Below are 13,280 nucleotides of genomic sequence, written 5' to 3' on the forward strand. Positions count from 1 at the left end.
TTCTCAAAAGCTTCACACACTCTTGATCAAGACAGTGTGAAACAAAACCAATTTATGGTGCCAACAAAAGCTTCATCAAAGGAGTTCAACCACAATTCTCAAAAGCTTCACACACTCTTGATCAAGACAGTGTGAAGCAAAACCAATTTATGGTGCCAACAAGAGCTTCATCAATGGAGGGCAACCATAATTCTCATAAGCTTCACACATTTTTTATCAAGACAGTGTGAAGCAAAACCAATTTATGGTGCCAACAAAAGCTTCATCAAAGGAGTTCAACCACAATTCTCAAAAACTTCACACACTCTTGATCAAGACAGTGTGAAGCAAAACCAATTTATAGTGCCAACAAGAGCTTCATCAATGGAGAGCAACCACAATTCTCAAAAGCTTCACACACTCTTGATCAAGACAGTGTGAAGCAAAACCAATTTATGGTGCCAACAAAAGCTTTATCAATGCAGGGCAATTACAATTCTCAAACCTTCGAGGCAAATTCAAGATTGTTCGAAGCAAATTCAATTTATATGGTTCATCCAAACCTTCGACTACTACAAGTTGTGGCTTGCATCACAATCTCTTGCTCAACAGTGTGGAAGCAAAATTTGTATACGTTGTCTCTCCCACATTTTCAAATTTCTAGTTTCCCAAAAAAAAAAAAAAAAAAAAAAGGAAATTCAACAAAGCTTCATCAATGGAGGACAATTACAAATTCTCAAAAGCTTCACACTATCTTGATCAAGATAGTGTGAAGCAAAATTAATTCGTGGTACCCAACAAAGCTTCACCAACAAAAGCTTCATCAATAGAGGACAACTACAAATTCTCAAAAGCTTCACATTATCTTGATCAAGATAGTGTAAAGCAAAATGAATTCATGGTACCCAACAAAAACTTCAACTCCAAAGCTTCACCTACAAAGCTTCAACTCCAAAGCTTCACCTACAAAAGCTTCACCCACAATAGCTTCACCTACAAAAGCTTCACACACAATAGCTTCACCCACAATAGCTTCACCTACAAAAGCTTCACCCACAATAGCTTCACCAACAAAAGCTTCACCCATAAAAGCTTCACCCACCACAAAAGCTTCACCTACAAAAGCTTCACCCATAAAAGCTTCACCAACAAAAGCTTCACCTACCACAAAAGTTTCACCCACCACAAAAGCTTCACCCATAAAAGCTTCACTAACAAAAGCTTCACCCACAAAAACTTCCCCCACCATAAAAGCTTCACCCACAAAAGCTTCCCTCACCACAAAAGTTTCACCAACAAAAGCTTCACCCACCACAAAAGCTTCACCCACAAAAACTTCACCTACAAAGCTTTAACATAAAAGCTTCACCTACAAAAGCTTCACACTATCTTGATCAAGATAGTGTGAAGCAAAATCAATTCATGGTACCCAACAAAGTTTCAACCTCAAAGCTTCACCTACAAAACTTCACCTATAAAGCTTAATATATATATATATATATATATATATTTTTTGGAAATTCGAAAATTCAAAAATTTGAAAATTTGAAAATTAAAAAAAAAAATTGCCTAGGCCTTCTCTTCTTTGGGCCTAACAACTTTCATAACAAATATATATGAAAGAGGAGTTTTGGGCTACCACTTAGAAAGGAAAATGGTGAAGTTTTGTTACTTTGGAAACTTGGCTACTAACAAGACACCTCATTCGTCAACTCCCTTGACCGGAGACTTGGGGACTCCTACCATATGCTACTGCACCTTGATACTCGGAAGTCTCACGACCACTTGGATTTTTTTAAGTCTCCAATCGAGAAGTTTTCCTCACTCGGGAAATTAAGAGAGCACTACCTCAACCTACATGCTTCACTCACAAAGCTTCAACATACAAGATTCAACAAAAGGAAAAATTCAAAGAACTTAGTGAAGAAGGCCTTGGTGTATTTAACACAATACGTTGAAATGAAGCAAAGCTTGTTTATTGATATCTCCGATAAGTTACAAATATGTACATATACATGAATCAAAATAAACAAACAAGAGGGAGCATTCACAAAGGTTGCTCAGGAGAAGTTTTAGCAGTCGGCAGAGCCCCAGAAAGATAAGGCACCAGAGGGTGATTATTCGAAGCCTCAGTACTAGGCAGAACCCCAGAAGGAGAAGGCACCGAAGGTTGATCATTTGGAGCTTTATTATGCGGTACAGCCTCAGAAGACGAAGGCAATAAATGTCTTTGGAACAAACCCACAAACCTCTGATAATCAAGTAAAATCTGACCATCGGATTCCTGCAGCTGGTCGAGCTTCATCTTCATGTTTGTAGCATAGTCACGTGCTAGCCTGTGCAACTATTTATTCTCATGCTTGAGCCCTCTGATATTCTGTTTGAGACTTATCACTTCAACCGCCAATGATTCAACTTGGCGGGTTTGAGCAAATAGGCATTAGGCCATATTAGACACAGAACCTGCACACTGAACACTGAGAGCCAGAGAATCCTTAACAGCCAACTCATCAGACCGTTTGGAAAGTAGTCTGTTATCTTTGGGAGTGAGAAGGTTCCTAGCCACCACTGCAGCGGTTATATCATTCTTCATCACAGAGTCCCCAATGGTAAGAATACCAGTAGGGAATAAGAAGGATGGGCGCCATATATTGTCTTGAGAAGGCATAGCTACCTCTTCACCAAATTCAAGTCAAAATGACGGTCGGATGGGCCAGACATTCTCAGAAATGATGAAGGAGAAATGAGGTGCAATAAATCTCTGAAGTAAGGGGAAAATTCCTACAAGCAATAACTCTCTGAATGTACTTCTTGCACACAATTGGTGCCCTTATAAAAGAAAAGGCAACATGACCGTTGGTTCAAAAATCGAAGAGGCACCACTCTCCGGTTTCCGAAGAGGCACCACTTTCCACACACAATATCAGCTTCTCGGGTACCACAGATAACTTTGCCAAAGATATCTGACAAAGTTTAGACACATAAATTTTGAAGGTCCAGTTACCCTACTATTACCCACAAGGGTAAAGGAACAACACCACTACTTGATAACTAGAAAGTCCCAATGTGTGTCAACCTTTGTGCTCCGTGGCAAGGCAGACTGGCAAAAATGCCCAACCTTTACTCACATTCGAGAAAACACTCCCAACAAGATTGCTTGCTCAAAAATCGAAGAGGCACCGCTCTTCGAATTTTGAGAGCCAGATTCCCAACAGGATTACTTTCTCAAAAATCGAAGAAATGCTGCTCTCCGAATCTCAAGAATCAGACTCCCAACAGGATTGCTTTCTCAAAAATCGAAGAGGCACCGCTCTCCAAATCTCGAGAGCTAGACTCCCAATAGGAATACGTGCTCAAAAATCGAAGAGGCACCACCCTCCGAATCTTGAGAACCAGACTCCCAATAGGATTATTTTTTCAAAAATCGAAGAGACACTGCTCTCCGAATCTCAAGAGTTAGACTCCCAACAGGATTGCTTTCTCAAAAATCGAAGAGGCACCATTCTCTGAATCTCAAAAGCTAGATCCCCGACAGGATTGCTTGTTCGAAAACCGAAGAGGCATCACTCTCCGAACTTTGAGAGCCACATTTCCTTGGATAAAGCTTGTCTGCAATCTTCACACGCAACATCAGCTTTCCAGATACCACATACCACTTTTTCAAAGTGCTATGACAAAGTTAAAACACGTGAAGCTTGTAGCTCCCACTACATTGCTATGACCAAGAAGGGTAAATGAATAACACTACTACTTGTTGTTAGGGAGACTCCTATATATGTCGACCTCCATCCTCCACAGCCAGGCAGACCTACAAATAAAAAAAAATGCTCAACTTTTCTTCACATCCGAGATGGCACTCTCAGCAGAGTCTATCAAAATACTCAGCTTCTTTTCCTCCTGATAATACCTCTGCAAACAAGCCACACCAGAGCAAGAATATCTCATATCATCAGGGTTAAAGGCAAAAGTATCCCATATCATGTTTTTTCCCTATCTTTTCCTTTGGCCTTGTTCTTACCTGTAAGACAAGGAGAAAGTGAGCAATTAGTTAGTACTTGGAATCAAGCTTCTAGTCAGGAACTGACTGCCTGAAACCCCTTGCCTGATTACTTACCTGGCATTGCTCTCGAGTACTCATCTTCAACATCTTATGCTTCCAGAGAAGATACCACATCTGCCTGAGGAACAGATAGGGCAAGTGAGAAGGATACAAGAAAGCATGTGGAGACAAGCGTAACAGAACACGTGCCGATACATTCACTACTTTATCAATAGCAAAAGTATCTCATATCATCAGGGTCGAACGTACTCTAGATTTGATGGACTTGTTTTGACCCTTAAATTCTTGAGTCAGCCTTATACTCTGGAGGAAACCAGAAAACCCTCAAGCCTAGTTCAAGAATAAACCTGTGGAAAGTTACTTCTTCAAAAGAAAAAGTATCTCATATCATCTCTTTTCCATTTGCTTCTCTTTATCCTTGTTGCTATTTACGACATAAGGAGAAAGAGAACAATCAACCGGAAGCCGAAGTCAAACCTCCAATCCAGGTTGCTTGCTTGGAAGTTTGATTGCTTACCTTGTTTGTTACCTCCTTCGGCAAATCTCCAAGCTCGGCAACTTGGGGGACTCCTACTATAGGGTTTGTATCGCACTTGATCAAGCCTGAAACTACAAGTAAGTTTCAAGTGAAATTGATACATTACCTTGTGCATCTTCATCGGTTAAAGATACCACCCCTGGATGAAGGAAAAGTACTTCTAGAGAAGATGCCACATCTAGATATGAGACAGATAAGGCAAGTGAAAATGATACCACACTTCAGTACTCAGAAGTTTCATGATTACTCAATGGCTTGGATCTTGCAAGTCCCCAACTGAGGAGCTTCCCTCACTCGGGAACTTAGGGGAGCACTGTTTGTACCATACTTGACCAATCCCGAAACTACTGAGCACCGGTCAACGTTATACTGTCAAGGACCCAGAAGATTTTCCCTCTAACTGGAAGGCCAATCACAGCGCAACACGTGTCGACATCAGAAGCCAATCATAGCGCGACACGTGTCAACATCAGAAGCCAATCACAACATGACATGTTCAATGTCAGAATGAAACTAGAAACTCTCTTCTATAAATAGAGATCATTTCTTCATAATATTTCCTAATGTCATTTGTACTAAATCATTCACTAGTACTTACAAAAGGAGAGCTTAAACCTATGTACTTATGTAAACCCTTCACAATTAATGAGAACTCCTCTACTCTGTGGACGTAGCCAATCTGGGTGAACCACGTACATCTTGTGTTTGCTTTCCTGTCTCTATCTATTTACATACTTATCCACACTAGTGACAAGAGCAATCTAGCGAAGGTCACAAACATAACACTTTCTGTTGTACCAAAGTCCTCACTGATTTTGTGCATCAACAAGAGCTATTGATATTTCCAAGAACCCTGTCCAACATCCAAGAACCAAACATATTGATATAAGGCATCATTTCATTAGAGATCTTGTGGAAGGTAAAATTCTTACCTTAACCTTTGTGCCAACTAAAAAACAGATAGCTAACATATTTACTAAAGCCCTAGATAATCGAAGGTACGAGGATCTTCGATGGTTTATTGGTCTTTGTGATATGATTTGAATAGGTTGTATAGCCTTACTTCCAAGAGTTGAATATTTTGTCTAGTCTTTGTGCATGTTTTGTATAGACAATTATCTCATCAGATAACCTCTCGTTGCTCTTTGTATACATCTCTTATATGTCATGCATTGTTAGTAATATATGGATTAGCCTTGGATAATCTTTCATTGTGATGTCAAAGGTTCTCCCAATTCTCTCTTATGGCCCCTGAAAAATCATTTTTTTCAATCATCCAAATCTAGTGGTGTTTTGAATTTAATGTTGCTTTGGTCCTAATTGAGTGGTAGTGACTTTACTTACTCTACTTACTCTATAATCTGGACCATATGCCAATTCTCTTCTTTTTGTCCTCTCCCCAAATAAAAAAAATATATTATTTGATTTACTAGCATTTAAAAAATTTATTTAGAACAAGAGCTTAATGAATTTTATATTCTTTTTTTCTCCTCAATTTAAATACTACCTCCAAATAATACTCATAATCTGAATCCAATTCATTATTTAGTGAACGCAATAAAATTCATAATTATAATCCAATTCATTATTATAATTCTAATTATCTTTATTAATTAATGAAGCCTTCTTTGTCAATCAAAAGAGGATGAAAAGACAACTTAGTCTTCTATCACACAAAAAAAAGTGATGGGTAATAATGTAATTTTACATGTCCAAATTTTACTATTTTTTTATTGAAGCCTCACCTATAGATGATGTTAAAATATCTCTAATATTAAAAAAAAAAAAAAAACTTCCACTACCCCCATGTTCTCTCTCTCTCTCTCTCTCCTTCTCATTTTCTAAAAAAATGTGTTCATACACACAAAGTGTGTAGGCAAATACTAGTTATTTATTAACAACAGAGTCATCAATTTTATGTCGTGTATACTCGTAATCGAAATGGAAACTGAAAGCTTGATCTCGATTATGAATTATTATTGTATTTACTAATATATGTAGGAATAAACAGTGCATCATTTAAATTCCGTAGAGTTGAGAGCAAATTAGAAATGTAGCTAATATAACATCTAATATAATAAAATCTATCGTTTAATTAAAAAAAAAAAAAAAGGAGAAAAAGAAATGCATGTTTTTTTACCCATTATGGTTGAAGGCCCAGCCCACTCCTATGGAAGCCATTGACAAGCAAAAAACGAAAAGAGAAGGCTCTGGAATGCGTTAACCAAAAACCCCAAAATTTGAAAAACCTCTCAATCACATAGAGCAGCAGCACCACCAGAAGAGAGAGAAGAGAAGAAGAGGGAAAACAATGTCGGGATTTTCATCCGGATCCTCCGCCTCCTCCTCTTCCGCCCAATCCACTTCCCCTTTCTCTTTCTCCAACCCTCCTTCCTCCTTCTCATTCGGCCCTTCCGCCTCCCCATTCGGATCCTCTACACCTGCCACCACGTCCACCACCGGCTTCTCCATTGGATCCTCGGCCTTCGGCGCCTCCACTCCCTCTAACCCTTCCTCCTCCCCATCTCCATTCTCCTTCTCCCTCAACTCCACTTCCACTCCCTCCTCCTCCCTATTCGGATCCTCAAACCCTAGCTCCGCCACTACCCCTTCCTTCGGTTTCGCACCCACCACCACCACAACAACGTCTTCGGCTTCCGCCCCTTCTTTCGGATTCATACCCTCCTCTACCAACACCACAACCTCATCTGCCTCCGCTTCGTTTGGATTCTCATCCGCCGCCTCCGCTGCCGCCACCACCACAACCTCCTCTGCTTCCACTCCTTCTTTTGGATTCTCATCAGCCGCATCCTCTGGCCTTTCCCTGTTTGGCTCCTCGGCCTCAACGGCTTCAACTCCTCTGTTTGGTTCAACTCCGTCCCAATCCCTGTTTGGCTCGTCCTCATCGGCTCCCACCTCCACCGCCTCCGTCTCCCCTCTATTCGGAGCTCCTTCTTCCGCCACTTCATCCCCATTTGGAGCAACCTCATTTGCACCCAGCGCACCCACACCCCTGTTTGGAACCTCCTCCACTTCCGCTTCGCAGCTGTTTGGCACAGCGTCCTCTGCACCCAGCGCACCCTCGCCGCTGTTTGGCACAGCTTCCTCGTCCCAACCTTCATCCTCTGTAGCTCCAACGACCCAATCGTTCCAAAGCTTCTCCACTTCCTCTTCAGCCTTCACATTACCAACATCCTCCCCTCTTTTGAAACCCACAACCTCCACTCCTACCACCGCTGCTCCTCCATCAACAACCGCTTCCAGCTTCTCCTCCTTCGGAACGCCGGCTTCCTCCGCTTCACAATCCTCTTTCGGTTTCTCCACCAGTTTCTCCAATGCCGCCTCAAAACCAACCTCACAATCCTTCCCAACTCCCTCCGCTCCGTTTCTTTCTGCTCTCACGACCACAACCCCTTCTTCGACTCCAGCAACTAGCACTACAACCCAAGCCTCTTTCACTATGCCGTCTTTTGCTGTGAATCCTGCTACTTCTCAGGCTCCTAGCACCGCTGCAACAACGGCTCCAATGGCGGCCCCTGCGAGCTCGGCGGCCCCTGCGAGCTCAGCAGCTTCTTCCGGGGGCTCGCTTGTAAGCTCGTTCTCCTTCCAAACTGCTTCAGGAGCTACTGCTTCTTCTTCTGCTGGCTTTTTGTCTTTGACAAAAGGGTCTACACCAGCTCCATCGTCTCAAGCACAACCAAGCACTACCGTGCCTGCATTGGGTGAGTTTTCTCAACCTTCTTTTGTCACTTTTCAATTAATGTTGTATCAGAGCTTCTATTGTGGTTATTTGTCTTTAAATTGGCTAAGCATTTCGAATCAATATTAGGAGTATGGGTAGAACTTAGAAGAACACTGAATTGCTTTGCGGGATTATGTTGCAAATGGCTTTGAACTTTTGAGTTCATTGTTGTAGAGCATTTTGAGTTGTGATTGGTGCTTGAAATTGTAACTCCGTAGACAAGGCACGTGAAAAAGTGATTTTGAGAACCTCATTCTTGCTGAACCACAACTCATGTATGCTTAGCGCTCAAAAGCTTTAGTTACTTAGAAGGGTCCCGATAAATTGTAACCGTGCAAAAGTGCTATTCTGTAGGTGTCGGTACTTCAGCCCCTGTAACTGCTACGACAACCACTACAAGTACTGCTGCAACTCAGACATCAACATCACTTGTTGCAGCTTCTACTAGTGGGTATGCGTACTTGGCCTTGTTTTTAACTTTCATTTATTGTTTTTTAGTACATCTAAACTTTCTTGTACCGTATTTTCCCCGTACAACAAAGTTCAACTTCTTGGCGCATTATGCTTTACCTCCTTTGCTTTAACATTAATCTATTGTAATAGTTCATCTTATAAACAGTTTTTCTTTCCGCCCAACCACAAATTGGAAATAGAAAAAGGTTTTATGCAATATGCTCGGATCTTTAGAAATTATGGAGTTCTATCTGACTTGTGCTTTTCTGCCCTGCTTGTACTATAGGACAACTTCAAATGTCAACACTACAGTATCTACTGCACCAAAATTACCGTCTGAAATCACAGGGAAGACTGTGGAGGAGGTACTTTAAATGTTTGCCTTTTGTTTATAAGTAGTGTTGTTTATAACATGGCTATCTGACTGAGTTCCCACTTTAGTTATTTGCATATGTTTAGTTTTATGACTGAAAAATCTGGAAGATTCTACCAGTGCGGTGAAGGCAAATATTATGCCACACATGCATCATCTCACACTACAAACTCCTACTAGCTTAAACAAAGGGCAAGCTTTTCCTTGAATGGCTAGTCCTGATATTGAAAAGATATTAAGGAAAATCCTTTGTTTATGCAAAAAAAAATTTGAACCAACCCCGAACATATGCAATTGAATTTATCCTCCTCTGCATGTCGTGTTCATCATTATTATAATCATTCTTCAAATCCACTTTTGGGAGCAGCCTCTCCATAAATGGGGGTAAGGCTAGCCGACATTCACCTCTCCCAGACCCTGCGTAAAGCGGGAGCCTTGTGCACTGGGTACGACCTTTTTATTCTTCAAATCCACTTAAAAAGTGAGACATCTCTTTAAGGAAATACTTTTCAGAAGACCAGTTTCTCTACCCTACTCTATTATCAGTGTAACTCTATACTTTACAGGGTTAAATTCTTTCTGTTCTCTGAGATAATCTATTACATATGAAGTAAATTTTTTTTTTTCTTTTGGTTGAAGATCATCAAGGAGTGGAATGCTGAGCTTCAAGAGCGTACTGGAAAATTCCGAAAGCAGGCTAATGCAATAGCAGATTGGGACAAAAGGATTTTGCACAACCGTGATGTTCTTCTTAGGCTCGAGGTGATCTGTTTCCCAATATATTAGAAAATTTGGGTAGACTGGTTAACAGCTATATGATTTTCAGTTATGATACAATAGTAACTTCATTTAGTTGATATCCTTCAGTGAGCAGTATTTTTACTCATTGTGTTATTACTATTATCCTTATATGTAACATTGCACAATCAGAGTCTCATTTCCTTCTTTTTTTGTTTGAAGATAAAAAGACTACTTAGTTGTGTATCCCTTGGTTGGTTTCCCCATTTCTTCTTGTTCTACTATGGAGCTGTTTGATAATCATTTCATTTTTAGTTTTTAGTTCACTTTTTTGAAAACTGAATGTTGAAATCTTGTTTGGTAACTATTAAAAACTGAAAACCAAAAGATGAAAAATCAAGGCCAAATTTGAAAGCTCAGGGAATTAATTTTCAGCTTTCATTTTTTTTGAAAGTTGAAAATTGAAAGTAGTTACCAAACAAGATTTCAGTTTTCAAAAAAGTGAAAAGTAAAAACTGAAAGCAAAATGGTAATCAAACGGCCCCTATGCCTTTCTCTTTTGCTTTCTCTGCTGGTATTTTCATTGTTTAGTAACACTGTTCACATGAACTAATATGAATTTGTTCAATAGTTGCAATGATTAATAATAATGTTTGATTTGCATGTTAAAATTATTTAGATTGAAGTGGCGAAAGTGGTTGAAACCCAAGCTAACTTGGAGCGGCAACTAGAGTTAATTGAGACTCATCAGCAAGAGGTACTTTTGAATAGTGCACTAATTGGAATAGTCTTCAATATGTCAGTCATTGTATATAGCATATACTGATGCATCATAATTAATGTTTCCTTAATATATGAAGCTACTCTTTTATTCTTCTTCTAGGACCACTAGGCAATTGATCCCATAGATGTACACAACCAGGACTATATAAAACAATATTACACATTAACTAGATATCTTTGGGTTTGGGGTCGTCATTATTTTTAATTAAATATTCTCTTTTTAGTGTTTGAAGCCCTAAAGCGGATACTTAGAAACTTATTAGTTCAAACTAGTAGCAATGTTTTAAAAGGCGAAGGCGAAGTCAAGGCATCTCATGGATAGCCTCGCCTAGGTGATAGGCTTGAGGTGTGAGGCGATAGTCTCACGGTACCTAAATTTATTATAATACTTATAATATATAAAATATAATACTTTGTAAAACAATCAAGCAAGCATGCCAAGCAATCAAATATTTAGCTATTATCATTATTTCTCTAATTCACATAAAAAAAGTCATAATAAACTAATAGAACCTAAATTAGAAACATAAAATTAGCATGAATTTTATAAAAACCCTGCCCAAAACGGGCTTTTTTATTAAAGAAAAAAAATCAAACGCCCAGGTTGCCTTTGCGCCTGAGGCGATGGCCTAGGTGCCCGAGGTGAAGGCCTAGGCATTTAGGCTAGTGTATAGCCACTCCCACATGCCTCACCCCAAAAAGGGCCTAGGCGAGTTTTAAAACTAGTTTTTTAAAACACTGACTAGTAGTTTTAAAGAAATTTGTAGATGGTCCTTGTGACCTAAAGGTATTATGTTCCCCCCTTTATCCCCAAGAATAAACCCAGCTGTCAATGGATTACAGCAAATGAAAGCATATATGTATGGTAATGTTCCTTCCTTATTTTGTCTTGTTAGGTTGATAAGGCTTTGCAAAGCATGGAAGAAGAAGCTGAGCGTATATACAAGGATGAACGTGGATTGCTCCGTGATGATGAGGCTGCATCCACAAGAGATGCAATGTGAGTTTTTGTAATGTTGCTTTTGTTTTATTTTATCTGATGGAAAATTTTTAGGCTGCTTTATGCTATCTGTATTGGACCAGTTGTATATGTGCTTCTCTGTTCCAGTACTACTTTTGTCTGTTGCATTAGGCAATCTGTACATTTTGCTGTTACCATTCTTGGAATCAAGTTGCGAAGTATGCTCCTGCTCGAGTAAGTTTAGCGGCCTGATATGGACATAGGAAATAGATTGTTTGGGTGTGAACTAGCCAATTATTGTTTCTTTACTGGGATTAATCCGTTTATTGACAATCCTGTAAGAGGTTTTGTCTAGTCCTATTGGCATTATGGTGAAAAGTTAGTAGGATAACCATTTTGGCATGTTGATTGCTCTGTCACATAAGTGTATGCACATAGTACATACGCACGCAGACTACATTCTTTCTTCCTGTTTTCCTCCCTTTTGGGTCTTGCTCGCTTTTTGTAGTTTATAAGCATGCCACTGGTCCTGAATTTTTTTTTCTGTATGCACATATAAGGGTCCTCGGCTATTATTGTTATGGTTTCAATCACAGGTATGAGCAAGCTGAGTTTGTAGAGAGGGAACTAGAGCAGGTGACAGAACAGATCAAATCAATTATTCAGACCTTAAATGCCAACCAGGTAACTATTTCAGTTTAGTGTTATACTTATTAAGAATCTTTGACCGCATACGTTGATGATTATAATAATGTTTTCGTTTTGTTTAGGGAGGGGAACTTGATACAAATGATGGTATGGCTCCGTTAGATGTGGTTGTCCGAATCTTAAACAATCAGCTTAGCTCTTTAATGTGGATTGATGAAAAGGTTAGTATCTTTGTGCATGACTTTTTATAAGTTATTGTTGTTAGTATCTAAAGAGGGTGCACTGTGTCCTCGGTTTTATTAGTAACTAGGAGTAAGATACACGGTATGAAGAGTTTAAGATTATCCGACTCCCCTTTTTGTATGCATGGTCTTAATTTATGAGAATGCCCTTGGGATCCACAGTATACTTCGGTTTTATTAGTACCAATAGTAGATTCAACGTTTTCATCAAAATCTTTTGTACTGTTTGCTTGAAAAAAAATCCCCGTAATTTCTCTCATTATTTGATATTTCATCAGTATTTTGGTCCTGTGGGAGAAAACAACGTAATGATTACAACAATTGAAGTGTGCAGATAAATGTTTTTTTTTTAAAATATGTGTACTGTTTCATCTACATGCTTGAGATCCGGTTTCATTTTTAATGGCAACACTGACCTTCATCCAATCCATCAGGCCGAAGAATTCTCCTCGCGAATTCAGAAGCTCGCCAATGAAGGTCCTGCTGCAGATCGCGAATTAATGGCTCCAAAATACTGGATGTCGTGATCATTGGAATTGTAAACCACCTTCAATTCCCCCACACATCAGTTTCTAAGTTTAGTGTATGTTAAATACTCTTCGTGATAACCATTTGTGGTGCATAAATGTTCAGATATACAAATTTCTATCGACATTTTTGTGATGTTTACTTCTGTGTAATTGACTGCTCTATGAATCCACCATCGCACGGAAAAATCGTACGTGGCGGAAGCACCACCCCTGGGTGTTACCGATCACAAATA

At 39.5% G+C, this 13,280-nt stretch overlaps 1 protein-coding gene across 1 annotated transcript; it reads left to right on the plus strand.

Annotated features, from left to right (window-relative positions):
• The first annotated feature begins 6,754 nt into the window (after positions 1 to 6,754).
• On the plus strand, positions 6,755 to 13,186 carry LOC103439016 (nuclear pore complex protein NUP62). The gene is made up of 9 exons (XM_008377562.4): positions 6,755 to 8,299; positions 8,674 to 8,770; positions 9,059 to 9,137; positions 9,785 to 9,907; positions 10,563 to 10,640; positions 11,563 to 11,666; positions 12,224 to 12,311; positions 12,398 to 12,496; positions 12,952 to 13,186. The coding sequence occupies exons 1-9, from the start codon at positions 6,889 to 6,891 to the stop codon at positions 13,042 to 13,044; spliced, it is 2,172 nt and encodes a 723-aa protein (XP_008375784.1). The 5' UTR covers positions 6,755 to 6,888; the 3' UTR covers positions 13,045 to 13,186.
• The last annotated feature ends 94 nt before the right edge of the window (positions 13,187 to 13,280 follow it).

The sequence above is a fragment of the Malus domestica genome, chromosome 07, assembly GCF_042453785.1.
Source record: "Malus domestica chromosome 07, GDT2T_hap1".
NCBI lineage: Eukaryota > Viridiplantae > Streptophyta > Magnoliopsida > Rosales > Rosaceae > Malus > Malus domestica.